The sequence below is a fragment of the Micrasema longulum genome, unplaced genomic scaffold, assembly GCF_059751315.1.
Source record: "Micrasema longulum isolate JH-2025_06_02 unplaced genomic scaffold, ASM5975131v1 h1tg000225l, whole genome shotgun sequence".
Lineage (NCBI taxonomy): Eukaryota > Metazoa > Arthropoda > Insecta > Trichoptera > Brachycentridae > Micrasema > Micrasema longulum.
Window position 1 is genome coordinate 548,537 of NW_028277430.1, and position 23,083 is coordinate 571,619.

The following is a 23,083-nucleotide window of genomic DNA, read 5'->3' on the forward strand; positions in this document are numbered from 1 at the left end:
CTAATGTCTCTATTAAAAAGTCGGTCAGAGAAAAACGCTGCAAATTGGACCGTTATCAAAAAATGGAACGCCGTCACTTTGGTATCCTGTTGACCATAGATGCGTAAGGAAGTTTGTCACAGATAAAAGTGACACTTGGCTACAGACACGCGCGTCCGCGTTCCGCTATGCGGCCAATATGGTGTTCCCGCGCTTTCTGTGTCACGCCATAGATAAAAGGGAACGTAGGTATTCTTGAACGGAATTACGATGACAGGTGACAGATAATTTCAAAGATAAGGTTTTACGGCAAAGTTAGCTGCCTTTTTTTATTTTTTTAAATCTGAACTATTTTTTTAAGAAATAATTAAATTGTTTTGAATATTTAATTTCTCACTGTGCCATGGTTAGCTCATTTGCCTTCCATTCATATCACGGGTTAATTTAATGACGGAAGAGACCGTTAATAATAATAATAATATTTGGCTGATTTACATAGCGCAATTTTTGTAAAAAATCACCTCAAGGGCGCTTTACAATTGTATATCTAAACTTACATTATAACTAAACTTAAGTGATACATTATATTTCCAGATTTAAAATTGAGGGTTAAGGGAAACTACTGCGAGACATTGGATATATTTATATACTACTGGATACTAGATACTTTTGTATGATTGAATTCCAAAACTAAAAAATGTTAATATTCAAATAATGAATTAAAGTAGGTACCTAGGTACTTGAAAGTTGAATTCCAAAACATCAATTAATTGTTTTGAAATATAAAATTATTTTTGCAACTGTCAAACTCTGGTCTACTTACAAACAGTGGTGCATTTTGTGTAAGAATCCGTTTATCAAAAATGTATTAAAAGTCAGATAAGATTATTGAGGCATTACTTAAAATCCATTAAAAATAACTTAATATGAAGAAATTAAGAAATTGTAAGGAAATTATTCAATTTAGTATCTATCAAAAATAATTGTTGATTGTAAACGTTAAAATGCAAACTTTTTTCATTTACAAAAAAACAACTTGCTCCGAATTTTAAATATGCATTTCAGACTAATGCAATCCTAGAAAATCGATGAAAGCACATATATGCTTCTTACTTCTACTCAATATATTGAACATGTTATTATTTGTAAACGTTAAGGACGTAAATTAGAAAATTTTAAAATCTGTCAAGCCATTTTCGAGTTTTTGCGACACAATACGGCGATTCATTTATATATACATGTATAGATATAAATAAAGATGAATCGTCTTGTCCAGATGTAGAATAAAATTGATGTTTTTCATTTATTTATTTTTTGCACCACAACGGGACAGGAGGCCCAATTATAGTGGTGAATTATATCACGGAACACCCAGGCTTGAGAAAAATCACATTGTAATTACATTGTAATTCAGGAATCAAACCCGGAACCTTCCATGCGTGAGTCAATCGTCTTGCCTTGGTATTTTTTGTTTTGGTATTCTTTAATAATTTAACTTTTTTTTTTTTTGCACCACAACAGGCCAGGAGGCCTAATTACAGTGGTGAATTACATCACAGAGCACCCAGGCTTGAGAAAAATCACATTTTAATTTTTGTGTTCTCACCGGGAATCGAACCCGGAACCTTCCGTGCGTGAGTCAAGCGTCTTGACTACTACACCACGGAGGCCGCCTATCTATGCTACCGCTTTCGATTATATTGTATCCCAACTCAACACTGGGCGCTTAGCCTCATGAAGTTAGGGATACGTCATTTTTTGCATTGTCTACTCTTGTATGAATTCATAAATTAAATCAATTCCCGGTAAGTTTGATATGAAATTCATTGTAACAGAGAGGGAAAACATTTTTGACAGGGGCAACATAGAAGTCTAGGCGTTCATAGGGCTTTTGACCCGTCACATTTTATTATTATTTTAATGGCACGGTTGCTCGGATTACAAAGGGGTAATTATTCCTATTTTGAAATAGAGCAATCTCTTAATCTGTCTTCATTGGAGAGACGTAGAACTGAGATGGACCTCATATGCATTTTCAAAATACTTAATGCTTTAAGTGATGTCCCATCTCTGTTGCAATCAATTTCTTTTCATGTTCCCAACCGTGTCACCAGAAGTCAAAATCTGCTATTTATAAAATCTTCTAAGAGCAACTTTGGTTTTTATGCCCCAATGTCCAGAATGTGTAGATTAGTCAATTCATCACACGACTTGGAAATTTTTGGGATAGATCTTCCGGCTTTCAGTAGATCTCTTCGCGACTAAACAGTGTGGGATGAAGTTGGATTGGCATGGTTTAGCTCAAAGTTTTAGATCTTTCATTTTTTTGAATATATTGTATTCAATTATTGTTTTGCCCTTGTTTGTCTTTGCTAAATAGTTTTATGTTCTTTTTGTTTAGTTTCTTGCATTTATTTATGTTTCTTCATGTAACTGTTGTAATTAGCTTAGGCCGTATATATAATAAATAAATAAATAAATATAAATAGCTACATTTTTTATGATTTACCCAAATGTAAAATTGGATCATTTTCTGTTAGTTGTTTTGTTTTTTGTATTAGCTGGTTTAAGCGTCCACATTACACACTCCATCTATTAAACTTTGTGATTTAGAAGACTTATAACTTTATTGATGTAGGTGAGATTCATTTCATTGAATGATTTACCTACATACTAAGCAACGCCCGAATTAAAAAAATTTACAACAATCAACAATATTTTGAGTATGTCAAAATACTTGCAGACAAAGACTGGATTTCACCACCTACGGTGTCAACACTTTGTATCCCGGTCCCGTGTTTTCACGTAGTTTACCAGCTGTCTAAAAAGTGCATTTTATTGACATTTAATGACTTTTATTAGTACTTTTTCGAGTTGGTAATCCACGTGAAAACACGGGACCGAGATACAAAGTACAATAAAAGGAGTGAGACCCTATTTATTTATTATTTATACTTTTACAGTGTTTGTATTTTTTTATAGAGAATAATGTTCCCTCACTGGGGTGTCCCGTGCCGAGGGAAACATTTTACAATATGTAAAACAATTATGGACAGACTAAATCATGATCTTAATAATGTATCACTGAGGCTAAAAATTTATAAATTAAAATTAAATGTTAACAAAACTAAATATATGAATATAGGAAACAAAAGAATAGAAATTACACCATCAATTGTAATAGAAAATGAAAAACTTAATGAAGTCACTGAAATTAAATATTTAGGTGTAATGTTGGATTCAAAACTTACATTTCACCAAAACGCTAAGATGGTAATAAATAAGATTGCAAAAAAAAAATCAATTTTGGGAAGGATCAGAAGATTTATTGATAAGGACTGTTGCAAAACTATTTACAAAGCAATTATTAAACCACACGTTAACTACTGTGGTAGCATTTTATTTTTATCAAACAAAGATAACATAGATAAACTAACTGTATTACAAAATAAAGCCTTTAGAATCATTTTGAAAAAAAAAACAGATACACGAGGGTAAAGTCGATGGTAAATGAAATGAAATTATTAACATATAAACAAATAATATTTTACAATACAATGATATTTGTTCATAAAATTATAAACTCTAAAAAAAAAACAGAATTTTGGAAAAAAAATGTTCGGAACCAGCATGAACACGATCACAATACTAGAGAAAAGAACAAAATTAGACTTCCATTTAGGAAAAGGGCAAAGTTACAAAATTCAATTTTATTTAAAGCAATTAAAAAGTATTACGAAATGGAAAAAAATATTTATGAAGAAAAAAACATATCAAAATTTAAAATAATGGTCAAGACATATATGATAAACAATTTGTAAATTAAATATATTTGCAATGTTATTATTAGAACACACATAACAATATGTATGATATGTGTGCCCTACTTTAAGATTTCAATAAAAAATTAAAAAATAAAAAAAAACGTACCTTAAAATAGTTATTTAACAAAGTTAACATAATGACAAAATTAAAACGTAATTAATCGAATTAACCTGATTATCATTAACATAATAAGTAATATAAACTAAAATAATAATAAAAAACATTACCAATTGTGCGAACATTACAATGTGGCTCTCCATAAAAGCCAATATTGGCAAAACTATCATACAAAAATGACTTATTAAATTGTTTAAAATAAATATGAGAAGTTTTGATTGATTTAACTTTAAGTATTTACATAATTATGACACTTTTAAGAAACCCTTCACAAAGCATGAAATTTCACAAACAATTGCCGGGAATACGGTAAATTATATTGTATAAATAAAACACTTTGTTTTAAGTCCACTGAGTTTATATATTTAACACGACATGTTTCGGACACGCAGTACTGTCCATCTACAGGTGTATTTAAAAACTGTTTGTTTTGTTTTTAAATACACCTGTAGATGGACAGTACTGCGTGTCCGAAACATGTCGTGTTAAATATATAAACTCAGTGGACTTAAAACAAAGTGTTTTATTTATACAATTCAATATGTTTTTCCACAATGTTAACGCCGAGTCAATAAATAATACGGTAAATTATATGTGTATTCGGCCGGTACTCAAAGTGTTAGTTTGGCATATTACAAAAGAAATTGATAAAACTATAGTCAAAGGAATATGTTCTACGAGTCATATTATCTTTCATTTGCTGGGGTACAATTAATTGTAAATCTTCTCTATCGCCTAAACAGTGGTAAATTTGGGGATATTTGGATGCCTAATTTAAAAAAATGTCTAATTCCATTTTTGAAGTTTAGAGACATTTCAGGTTTAAGTGTTTATTTTGTATCTGAAATGTTAAATGGCAGAATTTCGGAAAATTGAAAATACGTATTGTAAATTTTTTCCTCTTCTTTATTTTAAGATTTAAAAAATACAAAATTGTCACACATTTAGTTACCAAATTATTGCTTGTAAAAAATTGGACTTAAGCCTAAGGTCAGGACTTAAGGATTTTTCAAAAGTATTTAAAGAAAAAACTCTTGGACTCTTGGACTAAGAGATTTTTAGAACTTAGGGATTTTTTAAAATTGAAATAATATTTTTAAAATTATTTTTCAATTACAAAATTCGATATGGGTATTCTTTAATGAAAAAGTAGTTAGTTAAATGTATAGTTTACAAAATGCTCCACACGGCAGTGTTGCCAACTCAAAACCGATAAAATTGGACTTAGGCATTTTTCGGAATTGGGCATCCATTTATTTTTTCCATGCGACTAATTTTTTCTTCATAAATGGCCACACTGATGATTAAACGCCAAAAAATATGAACACGTGAAATCATGCATGATGATTTTCTATTATATATATATATATATATATCGAAAGCATTAACTTTGTAGTTAAACATTTTACAAAATGTTATTAAATATCTGTATATAACCACTTACCGACTTTTCTGTGTCTACCGGTTTCGGACAGCACTTTATAATTTCGCAACCGGCGGATCGGATTCATGTCGACCATATCGGGAATCGAACCCGAGACCTCTTTCATGGTTGGAAAACATGCTAACCATTTTACTGCGAGGCGTACATGTATAATAATGAATATTAAATTTTGTCTGTGACTCACCGAATCTTTACTTTATTAACCGGACCTCACATTGTATGAGAAAATACAGAGTGTTTTGCAAAGTTGGGTACTTAATTAAATTTTTTAAATGAAGTAAATGGTGGTTGGAATGAATTTGTTTTTATTGTGGTCCAAAAAAATACACATTCATTTAAAAAAATTATATGTTACAAATGTCCTTCAATAATATCTTTATATATATAATATCGTTTTCAGAGAAATATAGGTCTTTGCGCTGCGCGTGTTCGTAGATATTAAAATCTTCAATCTTATATGTAAAAAATAAGTTAGGAGAAAAATGTTTTATTCGTCAATCTACCAGGGTTACATTCGAGGAGAATTCAAATACAAAAAAATGGAAGGATGTTTTTTTTTGGGTATAAAAAATTTGCTTTTTGAATGATTTTTGTGGATCTCAGTCAGATTCTTTCCTTAAATTCCATATAATTTCTACCCATTTATTTTTACTGGATTTTTGGTAATACTAAAATAATATTAACTGACATTCAATACATTAAAAAAATTGTATTCCTACAAAAGTACACCCCTATTAGTGAGAAGAGTCGAGTTTGACATTTGCGAAAGTAATTCCAACTATAAAAAATATTTATTTTATGTTTAGGAATTCAACCATAAACAAGTACCTAGGTACCCACTTAAATTCAATTTTGAATATTAATAATTCATTACACGTACAGAAAAATTATGTATACCGCTGCTGATATTACACATTTTTTTTTTGCTTTGGGCAACAGCGAATCACCGAATGACAAAACGAAAACATTGAAATGTCAAACTCAATATCAAATATATATATAGTTTATCGAAAATTCGAATATCTAAAATACGTTTGGTGAACCAGCTCAAAGCAGGCACGCCAACGTTTGGTCAGGACAACGTCTGTCAGGTCCGTAGTTGATAAAGCATGTTACGGCCGCTAAATAATCTCAGCTATAGCTTTGCGTAGTGCAATTTAAAAAAAAAATAGTATCATTAGTTTGACAAGAGACAGTATTATCAATTTAATGTTTTATCACTACAAAAAGTAACACCCGTTACGTTGATGTGTAGATCAATACGTAAATAATAGTATAAACAACGTTCTTGGGTATCACTTCTCTTTCGCCTTGAACTTTCTAATGCTTACATTGTTAGCTATTGTAAAATGTCAAGTCATTTGATCTTATGCGAAGTTGTCTATATATATATTTTTTAATAACACTCATTAATTTTTAAAGCCGTGTATTTTGGGATGTTCGCTTCGTTGTACGTTCATAACCAAATATGCAGCATTTCGACAAAAATCACAAAAAAAAAAATTTTTTTTTTTTAGTTATGGTGTCTATTTTATTTATTACAGAAATTTACAATGAATTATTTATAAAACAAATTAATTAAGTAGTAAAAGTAAGCATATGTATTTTTTATTTTTGCTGTTGGTTCATCTAAACTGCCTAACTAGGGATAGCTTCCCCGTTCTAAGGCAGTAAATAATATTCAAATCTTTTCACGGTAGATTTGCTGATTTACCTTTACGCCCTGTTCAATGAAAACGAGTGGTGAGCAGTGGCGTGCGTTCCATAAAGGCACATAAGCAATGCCTACCCTACTAGAATTTCATTGAAAAAATAGCAAAATATAATATCAAAAATAGTAGTAACTATTTTTAAAATTTGAAAAATGCGCCAGAGATAATTCGGTTGAGTAGTGTATTGTACCGATCAGCGCACCGCTATCGGCCTGGGTCGGGAGAAGCACAAACTACAGATGCCTATTGCTTCCATATGAACATAACGCGTATGCGGGAACGAAATGTGTATGTGTGGGTTTTATTTCAGTTGTAATTACGCGTGTATGTGTAAACTAGTAGGCAGTGCTTTTCGAACGTTGGTAGGTACATTGTTTTAGAAAGAACAAACGAATACGTTACTGACATCTAGCGTTTTTTTCGATTATTATTTAATAAAAGACAGGCATGTCAATTAAATACCCTCAAATCGGTTTTTTTATAACTATACGATCAAGAGTATTTATGTTCCGCGTTTATTTTTTTAATAAAAATAATGAAGGTATTTTTTTTTAATTTTTTGATTTGCTAGTTAAATATGACGGTATCTTGGAAAATTACTTGCAATTATCTAGTAGTGCATTTACGGAAATGTCAAATAGAGCCCAAAATGATTTAATCTCGAGTGTAGCAACCGTAATAAATGAAAATATAAAAATATTTAAAATAAGGATTTCGTAGCAATATATTATATAAATTATATTGAAAATAAGAAATATATCATATAAATTTAGCATTTATTTGGACATTTGATGTGGCTGAAGAAATTTAAATATTAACTACAGCATAGTGATTCAAACAAATGTGACTAGTGAAGGAAACTGTTTGGTAAGATTGATTACTTATACTATATGAAACGAACTTTTTTTCTACAGCCTACCCTAGTTAAAAACTCTGTGCACACAACTGGTGGTGAGCGTCCTGTGGCAGTTACCGCGGCCCAAACCATCACTGATGCAGGCACTAGCTTTCGCAGAGCAATTCGTTGCGTCTAAATTGTCTTTTGTGAATAGTAGTTCTCGCCTTCTAAGCCCAGGTCTATAAAGGGCTACAGTGTGGAAGGCGAGAGTTCACATTTCGCTAAATCTCCCCCTCCAAGCCCAGATCCGTAAAGTATCGGGCTATTAGGTAGGGGGTGAGCTCTTTAACATCCTCAGATTAACCCAGTGGTCCCTCGAGAATGAGGCCCCTTTTATGATGTAAAGCATCACCAGGTGTTTCCTCATCTGCACTGCAGAACCTTCATCTAGAAGTTTGGGAAAGGTTCATTATAGCGCGGTATTTGTTTAATCTGCAGTGCCCTGGACGGGCTCTAGTGATAACCCTCACTTGAGGAGACTGAGCTTTATAAGGACATCGTCACAAATCTTGACGTCATAATTGTCAAGGTCAAATATGTCGCATTTTTTTTGTGGAGACATAGTTTTTAACAATTTAATTTGAAAATAAATGTTTTTATCCACTTTTCTGCAAATAAAGTTGACGTAAAACATTATCATGGATAGTCAAATATAAAGATAAACTGCGCATAATTGCTTGATTCACCGCTGCTAGCTACATATACACATACAAATACACATAAACACGCCCTTTTGTTGTAACTCAATTTAATAATATGTATGATTCTTATTTAGAAACTTTGCTGGTCCGTCTTTAAACTGTATTTTTTTTTAATGTTACTTTATCATTGTCGACTGTTTGTTTCTTTAAAATAAATAAATAAATATCATCGGGAAGAGAGAGTGAAGCGTTCATTAAAGCTTAAAATTCATTTTGCAATGTGCGGATCGGAAAAAAAGGCCACAAAACCTCTAAAACAGATCCGGATAAGTGGTGAGGGCTTTCAATGTATTTTAAAAAATTTATTAAAGAAAAAATATTCTTCTTTTAGTATATAAAAAAGAGATTTGCAGTTTCTTCCAATCAAAGGTATCCAATTTTATATGGCACCACTGATCTTGAGTCTTGACCAAAATTACCAATATTAATATGACGCTTGATCATGACTTAAACATTTGATTACATGAGTCATTTAGAAATACCTGTGAATGTTCTATTACACTTTTTGTTCGCGGTTATGTAGTCTGATTCACGAACACAATTATTATTATGAGGTCACATAGTAATATTAAAATTTGTCACAGTGTTTGTGGCCCGTCGGCGTCGGACAGTATTTCGAAATAGCAAGCTTGAATTTAAAATATTCAGTTTAGTGGAAGTTCATTGTATGCACTGAAATGAAAAATTACTAACAAAAATGTTTGCAATTGACTGCTGGACATCGATAGAAATACAGCTTACCCACCACATACCGCACACCGCATCTGAGGACATAAGTCTCCTTGGCGGTGCCCACATACACGGAAAATTTGCTCGTTGTCAAACGAGAAAAGCTGCCCGAAGGAGCTCTCTGAAATCTGGTAGCCTTACCATCTTTGTGCTGAAAGAAAGTAATCCATAAGTTTAGAAAGAAAGTAGTACATAATATGTACTTCATTGGATTGAGAAGAGAGGGAAGTGAATTTTTCACTGACTGGGATTAAATTGATTGGACATGATCAATTCGCCGAAATGATTACAAAACTTTTTAAAAGCTTTGAAATTCTTTTTAGAAGCCACCAGATCTGTATATCCGACAGGACCTATAACAGGGCCACGGATAGTAGCGAGAAGCTCCATTCGGTAATCATAGAGAAGGGGAAAGGGACAAGACCACAGAATGTGTTCAGAAGATTGGTTAGGATATCCGCAGCAGCACGAAGGAGAGTCAACAATATTAAAAACAAATAATTTTTGATTAAATTTACCATGACCTGATAAAAACTGCGTAGTCCAGTGATCGGGGATAACCCAAGAAGATTCTAAGCGCTGACGGATTGAAGGAAAAAAAAGAAAGGTAACCCTCCCTGAAGAGGAAGATTCCCATCGCGATCGCGATCGATAGAAATACATACATAAATATACTTTTGGATTTTAAAAATGATTTTTTGAAATCGAACAAATCGGAAACTCTTGTAGGAGAGGCAAACGCGCTGACCACTACTCTGCCCCCATAAATAAAGCGGCGGCTATTTGCAAAAGTCATATTTTGAGATTGACACTTTTAAGTATCAACTTTATGTAAATTAAAAGAAACTGTATTTTTTTTAAAAATATTATTGAAATAAACGGCACTTAGTGCCTTTTACATATTAGTTACAAATACAATTAAATATACATACATGTAAGCATACGTAATACAGAGCATTTAAAACAATATTATTAATTAACAAAATAAGAGTCTAAGAAATATAAACTATATAAAAGAATACAATATTACTAGTTATAGAATTATCGATAAAAAAAAGATAATTTGGTATTAGAAATACTTTGAAACAATTTTAAAAAAAAACTTAGAAAAGAATTTCGAATAAAATTAAAAAAAATAATATTTAAATGTTTTATTATTTAAAACTAATATTTAGGTAAATAGTATATGTTTATGTATAAAAATATATAATGATGTAAAAAAAATGATGAAGAGAAATATTTTTTACTTATAAATTAATTCAAGAAAAGGAACGAAAAAAGAAAAAAAACACTAATAAAGAAGTTTAAAACAAATATTTTACAATAGTAACAAATACTTACCTAGAACTATTACCAATGAAATAAAGAAGAAGAGCCGTTCTATATGTACTAAATTTCATGTGAAATGAGTCACCAACGTCCTGGTACTCATTGCCTAGAGAGTGAAGTCTATTGATGACTGCATTTTTACCATAATATGATGTCGAAGAATTTTTGCCACAGTATTGGTAGGTTTGCCGAGTTGTCCTTTTCGGTGCATTAAAATTAATTGTAATGAATTATAAGTACAAACAGAGTACCATATGATCAAAAATAAACGTGAATTTCTAATTTAAAATGCCTGAATCTCACCAATCAGTTACTTTGTATGTATATGAAAAGTTACCTCTCTTCAGTCCAGAATATGGGACTTAATTGTGAAATTCGCTTCGAAAATAATGCCGAGATATTTATGCCGGGCAATGCTTAAATAAATCAATATGTACATAATTTTGGAAGCTGGCGCTGTAAAGTACTGTGTTCCTAATACACCTGCCGCTGTTTATAGCATACGGCATTTGTGGTTTCATTGTTACCTTCCTGAGAAGTCATGCACTGTTGACCCGAACCCTTCTAATAGCATTGTCCGAGGCCCGAACAATGTGTGGATACTGTGTCATAGGCGGACATTATCTGCCTTATGTGCGGACAACTTCCTTGCTGAGTTCATACATTGGATGAAGGAAAATATGGGGTGTTTTTTTTTTAACTCGAACGTTCAAACTAATAATATATTTTTTTTTTTTGTAAAAGAAATATTTGCGTTCGTAATTTACGCAAATGTTTTATTTTAAGGGCCATTTTCAACGAGTTGTAAATAACTCACTATTAGAAAATGAGAATCAAGTTGGGTGAGTTCGAGACACTAGCCACGAGACCACAATCCTATTTTTATGTATTATTTAATTAAGTACTCAATCTTATTTGGCATATTATTTATTACTCCTATATCTTACTACCAGGGTTGCCAATTTGTGGGGAATTCCCCAAACTGCGGGGAATCTCAACTCGATTGGGGATTTTGTGGGGTTTGGTATTATTTATTTATTAATGAAATCATACAGTCTTTATATAAAACAAGGTACAAAAGAACAATTTAAAAAAGTAAGACCAATTACAGATTTCACACTAATTTTTTATGAATGCAGGAGGAGAGGGGAAAAATAATTGAATTCTAAAAAAGTTAAAATAAAAATATTACATAAAAAGTACATAAAAAGGAGAAGACATTGTATAGCTACTCTACTTTCCTCCCTCTCTCTCTGCTTCTATGAACATTAAAATTTATTTGTAAAAAATCACAACCAACAATAAATTATTAGATGCAGGTAGTAGATGTAATGCAAGATGATTATGCGGGGAAAATGCGGGGATTTTAACATTTTACCATTTATTAATTTATCTTTAGCTAACACGTCGATAGTTTGACGGTAAGTGATTAAAACATTGGTATTATTATGAATGAATAAATTAGATAAATTTGGTACCAAATTTACCGAAATCAAATGGAAATATGTTTTTTTAAAGGTTGATCATAGATTAGACTGTTTGGGGAAAATATCCATCCAGGGCGAAATTATACGGTTTCGCGGTACTGTACAAACGACTGCTTGCGTTTTGTTTTATTATCTTTCAAAATAACAATGGTTTTGTGCAAAATGGTTGTTAAAAGGTGTTGATAAAAAAGTGCAAGATAATCCTAAGGTAGGTTATTAACAAAATTTGTTTGAATTCATCTTAAGAGCTTACAAACGTTCTCTCGAAATATCGAGAATGATGAGATCTTAAGTGTATTTTGTTTGAATAAAAAAATATTGTAATATTATATGTGGATACATGGCAAAGTTACCGATGGTGGACCCTCGATACACTCACGATTCTAGCCAATTTTTATTTCATGTTATTTTATTATACATATTTTATCAAAACTGTTTTTTCTTTCTCCAGATAATTATGTGGGAATTTGTGAGGAATCTTACTACAGTGTAAAGTGAGTTTATAGAAACCATATATCAATTATCCTCTCAATTATGTTTTTATATATATATATTATTTTTCTATTGATTTCAATGATACTATTTTTTTTTTCAATACCACTTTATTTTACTTTTTTTTGTTGATTTCATTGAAACTATTATTTTGTAAATCTGATTATGCATGAATCTAAATTTGTATAATTTATAATTTACATGTTAATATTTATGTCTGATTATCTTTTTAAAATTATATTCTTCGGTATTTTATTATTTATTACTTATTTATTCTTTTTCTAGATTATTATTATATTTATTTATTTATTTAATTTTACAATACGCCCAAGGGGCATTTACAAAAAAATATACAGGTAAGTACAAACATAGTAAGTAATAATTAAAAAAATAAACAACGCTTTTTTGTATACATGTAGAAACAATAAAAAGCACACTGCTGTGCAAAATAAAAAGTGAAACTGTCCATAGTAAAAAAGAAAAAAATATGTATATAAGAAAAGTGATTGAATTAAAAAGCAAATTGTGAATAACTTGTAAAGAATTTAAACCAAAAAAATATAACAACTCAATTATTTCTTCAAATTGGTAACATTTTACGGGTTGATGCTCTTGTATGTTAATAGGGCAGCATCTAGCTAGTCTAGCCACTGCATCTAGCCACTCGTTTCCAAAACTGACAGCTATGTCAGAATTTAATTTGACCTCAAAATTATCTTATTTCTCTCTCATATTTTTAATAGGTTTTTAAGAAAAAAAGTGCCAACCACAAAAATATTAAAAATTCAAATAAATCATAATTAAAGAAAAAATTGCTCGGTAGAACAATATTTTTGACACTATTAATGTGTAGATAAATCGAGCGTATCGAGGGGTTCTAGACCCGTCGGTATAAACCGATGTACTTACATCAAAACTTGATGGGGGGGGGGGGGATCGGTAGTATTTTTTTGCAGTCGGTCGGGAGAATTTTATCTTCAACTATGATGTCATACTGAAGCTATGTCATTTTAGAGCGTAGATATGTGTACCGTGACGTACGCTTCCCCTTCTTTTATATCGATGTACCTACCCAAAACTTGAAGGGGAAGGGAGTTGGTAGGATATCTTTGTAATCGCTCGAGCGAATTTATCTTCAACTTTACCGTCAAGGTAAAGGTATGACGTCTTTATCTTCCCATCATAATCGAGGCCCTGCAACTCTTAAAGTACTAAAAGGCAATATAACACGCGCCATTTCAGATATAACGTCGGATTTCTTGAAAAAATAGACCCACAAAATGCGCTATGTGACTGCTAGTCGCGAAATACATTTGTTAGATATAATTTTCAAATAGTAAATGTGTACTGATGTAATAACTTATACTTACAAATAAGTTATTGATTTAAAATACTTGGTACACTTCCACTTCTTCATTTTTACCAATTAGCGCTTTCACCCTCTAATGGGCATCTTCAGACTGGTGAATATTATACAGTGTAAGGATAATTTATATAAAACTAAATATTATCTTATGTGTGGGTACATTTAAAAATAAGTTGAAATGTACCTACACCTAACATAATATTTAGTTTTATATAAATTATCCTTACAATGTATAATATTCACCAGTCTGAAGATGGCCATTAGAGTCAAAATAAATAAGTGGAAGTGTACCAAGTATTTTTAGATTAATAACTTATTTGTAAATATAAGTTATTTCATCATTACAATGGAATTCCATCAAGAATTGTCAATAAATAATTCAAATAAAGTAAATGTGTACTTTCATTCTTTCGAACACAATAAAAACAAACTGAGTCCAACAAATATTCGCTTCTTTTATTTCAATGTTAGTTGTATTTCGCCTGAAAAACACCCGTTATAATGGAGAGCACCGGCAGCCAATTGGTTGTTTGGAGCGTGGCGTGTCGATCGAACAAAACAAAGAAAAATGAACAAGGTTACAGAAAAACTAATTCAAGATTTCATTTATCACCATCATCATTTTTCTATCCCCTCCCAGTTTCCCTTAACGGCTATGCAAAACTCATATATGTGTGGAAGCATTCAAAAAATTTGCCCAATACAACACACACTCAAACAACGAAATACTGGTAAAATAAACCAAAGTAGGGAACAAAATGCCGAACACTCCTCTAGTGGAACGGAAGGCCTGTTGACTGCTGCCAACAGGCCGGCTTCTCCTGAAGAGTTTTAAGTGGTTTCCTCTCCACGTGAGCAAATGCTGAGAAGTTCCTGATTAGCCCACATTAATATATCCCTCCTGATCCCAATAGTTTAGATAAATTTTAAGATATTTAATTGCAGAAAAATCCACTTTTTGAAATATAAACCTTGTATATTATAAGCAAGGTAAATAATAAAACAACGAAATACATTTTTTTTTTAACGCTTTAAGACTTTTAGGCTTTTACATGTTTTACATACATATATATATATGTACAATATTTCTCTCGGAACTGGCTATATTGAAAAGACCAATGTAAGTATTTACTTGGGTAAGTATTTACTTATTTATTGACTCCAAACTTCCATGGAGCTACCAATTTGAGCATGTAAAATCAAAAATAGCACCCGTAACTGGCGTATTGCATAGACTTCGAGGCTTGCTTCCTCATTCCGTTTTGTTTGCCGTCTACTACGCTTTGATTCATTCCCACCTATCTTATTTATCATACATATGGGGTTTTGCCACCAAAAATCAGATCTCGAAAATACAAGTTCTTCAGAACAGAGCTTAAGAAACATTCTTGGACTTAAACGGGATTCCCATGTCAAGGATATCTACCGACAAACAAAGATACTACCCTTCAAGGTAATGCCACTGCATGACATAACCAATACTATTTTAAATATCATCAACTTTTCTGCTCACTCAAATTTAAAATACACATTTGGTCATAATATTTATAATTACAATACGTTATTCAGGGAATCGTCATGTGTCTAAGTTTCGCTCAACAAAGTTTGGCAGTAGGTCCTGGGAAAATATTGGCCATTCCGAATATAATAAACTGCCTGATGAGCTAAGACACGAAAAACTGAATAAAAAATCCAGAAGTGTCGCAATCAAAAAATATTTCTTAAAAATTTTTGATATTGATAATTATTAATGTAGTTTATATAAGATGGTGTTTTATGTTTCTTATACAATAATGTTTTCTTTTTATTTAGAATGCATTAATTTGTATGATATTATGTATGGTCAAAAAATTTTTTTTTCTTATGTACGGTCCCAAATGAGTTTCGTATAACTCCTGGGAGTATAATATGTAATTTTTATATTTTATGTTTTATTAATAATAAAAAAAATGAAAAAAAAGAAAGACCTGTATTTAACACAGAAGTAGCAAAAAAATATATAAATGATTTTTAGAAGAATGAGAACAATATTTAAAATATCATCTTTACATATTAGTACAAAAGTGAAAAGAACAGAAGTGCATTTGTAAATATGAAGACGGAAATGCATTTTACACAAAAAAGGAGCAAAAAATAAAAATGAATTAAGAAGAGAAAGAAAAATAAAAAAATAAAATTAAAATCATTACACATTAGTAGAACATATATGGGGATACATAATAATACATACATATATTGCAGTAGAGAACAGGAGTACATTTTTTCGTATAGGTTGTATTAAAATAATTTTAAAATTAAAAGAAGTTAGAAAAATACTAATTTAGAATACAGATTTTATTTATAATAATTTAGAATAAACGGTAAACAATTGAAATCAACATAGTTTTATTTAGGTGTTACAATTTGAAAATAGTTAATTGATACACTGCTTTTAAAATTCAAAAGTGTTATATTAAATATATCTACGTCATTTGCGTATTCATTTCCAAATGTATGAATTCTCCTTATTGGCGAGTGTGCACTGTAGTTTGCTGTAGATACATTTATATAAAATAGTTTATTAAATCAGGTATCGGGGTGAAAAAAAGAGTTGTGGTCCCGTGGCTAGCGTTGCGGACTCACGGATCAGAGGTCCAAGGTTCGAGCCCCACTCTACCCCAACTTGATTTCCATTTTCTAATAGTGAGTTATTTACAAATCGTTGAAATGGGCACCAAAATTGAAATATTTGGGCAAATTATAAAAGCGCTAATATATATATTTTTTTAAATAAAAAAAGTTCTGTTTTGTAGTACCATAAAGTTTATGCCCATTGCACATGTTTGAATATTTTGTTGGGTTCTATTTTTTACTTTTTAGTCGGCCTCGTGGAGTAGTCGTAAGCGCATTTGCCTTCCGTGCAGAGGTCTCGGGTTCAATTCTCAACATGGTTGACATGAAATATTTATTTTAAAATGTGTTTTTACACTAGAATATTTCATAGTCCCTGGACTGGCACCTGAAACGTAAGACTGATCATCTTACCATCATGTAACAAAAATGATCAAGATACGCTGCGATTGGTGTACCAATGCAGTGTCCTATGCGCCATTAGGCGCGGAAAGGGAATGATGATGATTTTTTACTTAAGACCAGAAATTCGACGTCTGACAGTAAATTTGTTAACAATATTTTGAGTGAGTCAAAATTTTTGTAGACAAGGGCCGGATTCAACTACCTGGGGATATGTTAATATTAACCAATTACAACAGAGATGAAGAACATTTTAGAGAAGACAATACAGAAGTCTAGGCATCTACAGGACCTATGACCTGTCATTGGCTGGTCTAAGTGGTCATCTTACACACTGTGCAACATTCACGATTCTGCCCATATTTGAATATCTTTATCTCCTCAATTCCTTCATCTGTTTATGTTCGTGAAGTTAAAGAGCTGAAACCTTTATTTATGCGGGTGAGATTCGAGTAAACAATGACAGGTGATAGGCCCTGTAGATGCCTAGACTTATATATTGCCTTTTCTGTATTGTTCTTCATCTTTGTTGTAATATGTTAATAGTAAATTTGTTGTTTCAAATAGAGTATGAAAGGGGTAGGTAGTTGGCATTTGTGGCATTATTCTCCATAGTGTATTTTAGAGAATGGCCAATAGATTTAAAATTGAATCCAAACAACCACCCCATCCAATTATTCCACGATGTAACCGATTGAAACAATGCAAAATATACTGTTTAAATCGCTCTGGAATCTAAAACCCCTTTCAATAAGTAATGCGCGTGTATGAGTTTTCTTAGTTTTTTGAAAATGTGGGATTTCCATCTAAGATGAAATAAATTAAAATATATTCATAATAAAACCGTAATTAATAGTTTTATTTGTTTCAGAAATACGATATGATACATGATATATGTATATGTTTCGGTACACATATGTATTAGTGTCAGAAATACGATATACAGAAATGTGACACGTGTGATCAATATTGTTGTAATTTCAATCGAAAGTGCATATTAATGACACATTATTTTTGGGTCAACTCTGAATCTAATACACAGATTGACTTAAAAAAACCTACGCAAACATGTTTAAACTTTTAACCCCGTTTTTTCTAACATTGCAAAAGTAGGTTTGTAGCGTCAAAGGTCGTATTGGGTCAAAAAATTATACAAGATCCTGTGTAGATTCTTGTACAATAATTATTGTACAATATTGGATTATTTTTCAGATTAATAATGCGTAACCTAAAGAGGAGCCCAAACGTAGGAAAACAGTTCTATGACTATTGGGTATTAAGTTAGCTACAGTTCGCAGTAAAAAATGGGCCGTACTCGGGTAGAAAATTGCCAAATGGATATTAATTTGCATTGTAAATACTTTTAAATAAATGTACCTTTGTATTTATTAGTGCAGGGTTATTCCAATTTATTTTTCCATAATTTGCCTATATTTATTTTATAAAACTGAAAATACATATTTCACAATATACTTATGTTACATTTATTGAGACATAAATCCCACCTCCATTGAATAAATGTCCTGTGTTGAGTTTGTTTGTTTGTCCGTCACATCTCCGAATCGGCGAGTCGTAGCGGCCTGAAATTTGGACACGTCATTTTAGATGCAATTTCAAGGTTAACATTGCTATTTTCGAGTAAAATTTTAATCGACCTCTACTCGACAAAAACTCAAACTTCATATTGATGCCAAGTGCGGCCCTGGCATATTGCCTATAATCAACTGTCATTATCAACAGTAAACATACTTTAATTCACAAATTTATCTCCTAAATTGAGGAAAAATAGTATCTGAAGTAAATATGTTGATAAAAGGAAAGTTAAGCAATATAATACACGTGTCGGGACAATAAATGCCAAAAATCAATGTAAATCATGGGAAAATATTCGAAATCAATTACCTGTGAAAACTGACTCCTTTAACGCCTTTGACGCTCCTACTTCTGCAACCTAACATACTGCAACTCACCACAGTCAATGTGTTACAAAAGCATCCGATCGAACCGTTATGTTTATGTTGTCAAACAAAAAAAAATGGCCACCAATTGCTTGCTAGCCAACAAACCAACATCGCTTGCGTTCTATGAAACATAGTAGGGCGTCTCTCTAGGTTACGCATTATTACTCTGAGGGTTATTTTACTAGCTGTTTTACGCGGGGAAGTTTCTGAGATTGACAAGTGCTCGTAAGTATGCGTAGTACGTAGATACTTTTAGCGCTACGACAGATAACGGGCCGTTTTGCTGTTGGTAAAACGAGCTATCGTGGGACGTATAAACAAGCATCAGGTTTTTAAAAAAACATGGATCGTGAACCTTATACAAAATCAGTATTTCCTGGAAAAAAAGGCAAGCGAAAAGTGACAATGTGCAGTGAACTAATAAGACCGAGGATGAATATAGTGACACAAGCAACAAATACGCGTTGACAGTTGAAGTTGACAGTTAACAGTATCACTGGTGTGGGATGCGTACGCAGATCTTAATTCGAATATCTGTTGAAAAATAAGTCGTGTTCTAATTTTTCTGAATTTGACAAACTGATTTCACCAAATTTTTGTATTTCGCGACACAATTGGCCAAATTGCACAAGATCTTGTACAATTTTCTTGCCCATCTAAGAACATCAAATATTTGTTGCGTTTTCCTCAAAGTGGATAAAATGGGTTGCATGAAGGAAATACGATATAGCAACTCTTTTTGCCCATTTTGACGTAAACGCAACTATTATTTGACATAATTTTTTTTAAACATATACTACCTAAATAGCAAGATATTATGCATTTCATGATTGTTTTCTAACTATTTGGAAAAATCTATTAAGAATGTACGCACATTTTTTTATTTATGTCAGGAATCGAACCCTAGATATCTTGCATGATAGGCAAACGCTCCCGTAAAAAAAAATTCAAGAAAAACAACCCTTTAAAAATGTTTCATATCCACGCCAAGAATCGTACCAACTGTATATCAATTTCAACATATTACAACAGAGATAAAGAACATTTTAGAGAAGGTGATATAGAAGTCTAGGCATCTACAGAGCTTATGACCTGTCATTGGCTGGTTTATGTGATCACTTTACATACTGTGTAATATTCCCCATTCTGCTCATATTTAAACGTCTATATTCCTTCAATTATTTCATCTGTTGATGTTTGTGAAGTTAAAGAGCAGAAACCTTTTTTTAGCGGGTAGATTCATCTAATTGAAATTTTTTACCCGCATTCTAGGCAACGCCTGAATTTATTTATTTTCTATTTAAAATGTTCTTCATCTCTGTTGTAAGATGTTATTATTAATAGCTTCCCAGGGAGTTGAATCCAGTCCTTGTCTACAAAAATTTGGACAAACTCAAAATTTTTTGGTACATCAATTTTTAATGGTTTTTTTTTTCTTTTCCAGATTTTCAAAATGATGAAGTCATAAATGTAGATAGAGTAAAAAGGGACGTCGCAAATGATGGCGGTAAGTTACTTTCTGAATTTTTTGTTGTTTTAAGCTTGTAGCTTTTTGTAAAAAGCCTTTTCTCTGCACTTTTTTCTGTTTTGGCATTTTGAACTCGTTTTGTAGTAAAATTTTAATTTTATCTTACAGTCGGTCAAAGCTTTTTAATTACTTAAAAATATTTATTATCATATTTGAAATATCATCATCGTTCCCTTGTTAGCCCCTTGTGGTTCATGGGGTACTGCATAGATGACAGACAGTGCATTTTTGGCGGCCTTTGCGGTGTTGTGATTAAGACGCTTAACGTAAGGTTCCGGGCTCGATTGCCGTTGAGATCACAAAAAATAGATGTGAATTTTCAGAAGTCTAGGTGTTTTGTGCTATGATTTCCACTGTAGTTGGACCTCCTGGCCTATTGTGGTGCAAAATAAAAAAATAATCTCACCCATATGATAAAGGTTTCAGCTCTTTTACTTCACCAAAGTCAACAGACGGAAAAGTTGAGGAAATGTGTATGTTTAAACAAGTGAATGTTACAAAGTATGTAAAGTGGCCAGTTAAACCAGTCAACCAACGGACCATAAGCCATGTAAATGGCTAGACTTCCATATTCCCTTCTCAACAATGTTTTCCCTCTCTGTTGCAACAAATTTAGATCTAAATTTAATTTCATTTAATTTATTTATTTTTAGTTACATTGAGGACATTACAGATTATCCAATTAATTCTCAACACATCACAAAATATACATATCAGATGTATTAAATAGAATAAAGAAAAAAATGTAATTTGTCAAGTAAAATTGACATACATATTACAATTCGGAAATTGCCCTCCTAAGAGTAATCCCACTGACCTGAAATAACTTCCTAGGGATGAAATCCTGACAGTCTGCAAACATTTGGACATACTCTAAACATTGCTTTATTTACTTTTTTTTGAAGCCGCGATTTTAAACAACGGCGATTAAAAATGGCAACATCGAATGATTGTCTTATTTTTTAACTGACTACTCACTTACGAGGATAGACGGTGTCTGGGAATTTTGATGAATAGGTATTTGAACATTGTTTTGCTATTACTCCCTCGCAAATGACTTTCCGATACCGTGCGAAATAGGCAACTGCACGTCAGATTGATTTTGCCTAACTAAAATCGACGTTTTGTCCATTTTCCGCACCTCGAAATTGGTTGTTTTTTTAAGTACGTCCGAAGAGCGCAGATAAAATTGGGCGCTTTTTTTGGTTTTTGGATGATCCTGGCTCCCATAAAAAAAACTATTTATCATAAAAGCAAAGCAATAGAGACACGCCGATGATAAATATCTATATTGTGCAGAAAAATATATGTTGTAGTGCCTTAATCCAGGGAGAAAATATGGGATTATGTTTGTTTGAAGTAAAGTGATCGCCTTTTGAATGCATAATCTTCTATGCACCCTTTCCAATAAACTATTTGCATTTCTGTTGAATGCCCGACAAAATAGTTCACAAAAACTGATTTTTTAATTTTGTCGGCCACGTGGTGTAATGGTCAGCGCGTTAGCCTGCCATGCAAGAGGTCTCGGGTTCGATTCCCGGCATGGTTGATGTGAAATATTGATTTAAAAGGGTGTTTTCACACTAGAATATTTCATTGTCCCTGTACTGGTACCTGAAGCGAAGATTGATCATCTTACCTTTATGTAACAAAAATGATCAAGATACGCTGCGATTGGTGTACCAATGCAGTGCCCTATGCACCGTTAGGTGCGGAGAGGGAACGATGATGATGATTTTTTAATTTATTTCAAAAGCTTTGACCGTCGTAAAAACACATTTTTTGTAGAAATTCTTATTAAAACCTAAATTTTATTTATCTTTAATTAGTTTACTCTTGTGTGGATTTATTAAAATGTCTTTTTTCTTCCAATTTTTCATTATTATTTTTTTATAAACAAATGTTTCTGTAATATTTTTTATTTTTAAGTACTATCTTTTATGTTTTTTAATGTATTTAACCAAAATATTGATGTTTTTGTAAATATTTATTTATAAATAATAATTTTGATATAAATTATGAATCAAAATCTTTATCTTGCGAGCTGAGCTATGTTTGATGGAGACTCCTGATCAGAGGTCACCCCATACTAATTCATGTTTATATGCACTAATTTTATAAAGATTCTCTGGAAATCAACACGTTAAAGCATTTGCAACAAATTTATAAATAAAAAAATAATGAATAAACATTAACATGTTACAACATAGGTGAAAAACGTTTAAGAGAAGGGATGTATAAGTCTAGGCATCTACAGGTGTTAAGACCTGTCATTGGGTGGTTTAAGTTATCACTTTACACACTGTGTAACATTCACCATACTGCCTACATTTGAACATCTACATTCCTTCAATTCTTCCATCTGTTGATGTTTGTGAAGTCAGCAAAGTTAATATTAACAGCTCCTTAGGGGTTGAATCCGTTTCTTGTCTACAAAAATTTGATTAATCTCAAAACATTAACGATAAATAAACATATTGGTTTATCAACAATATTTTTAGCT

The 23,083-nt window shown here is 31.8% G+C and overlaps 1 protein-coding gene across 3 annotated transcripts in view; it reads left to right on the forward strand.

Moving 5' to 3' along the window:
* LOC148283521 (uncharacterized) overlaps window positions 1-23,083 on the forward strand; it is a 259,257-nt gene that overhangs the window by 170,403 nt on the left and 65,771 nt on the right. For all 3 annotated transcript variants that reach the window (XM_088243706.1, XM_088243704.1, XM_088243705.1), the window contains exon 3: window positions 20,497-20,559. In XM_088243706.1, coding sequence (XP_088099832.1) covers window positions 20,497-20,559 — 63 coding nt within the window. The remainder of the gene's footprint in view (window positions 1-20,496; window positions 20,560-23,083) is intronic.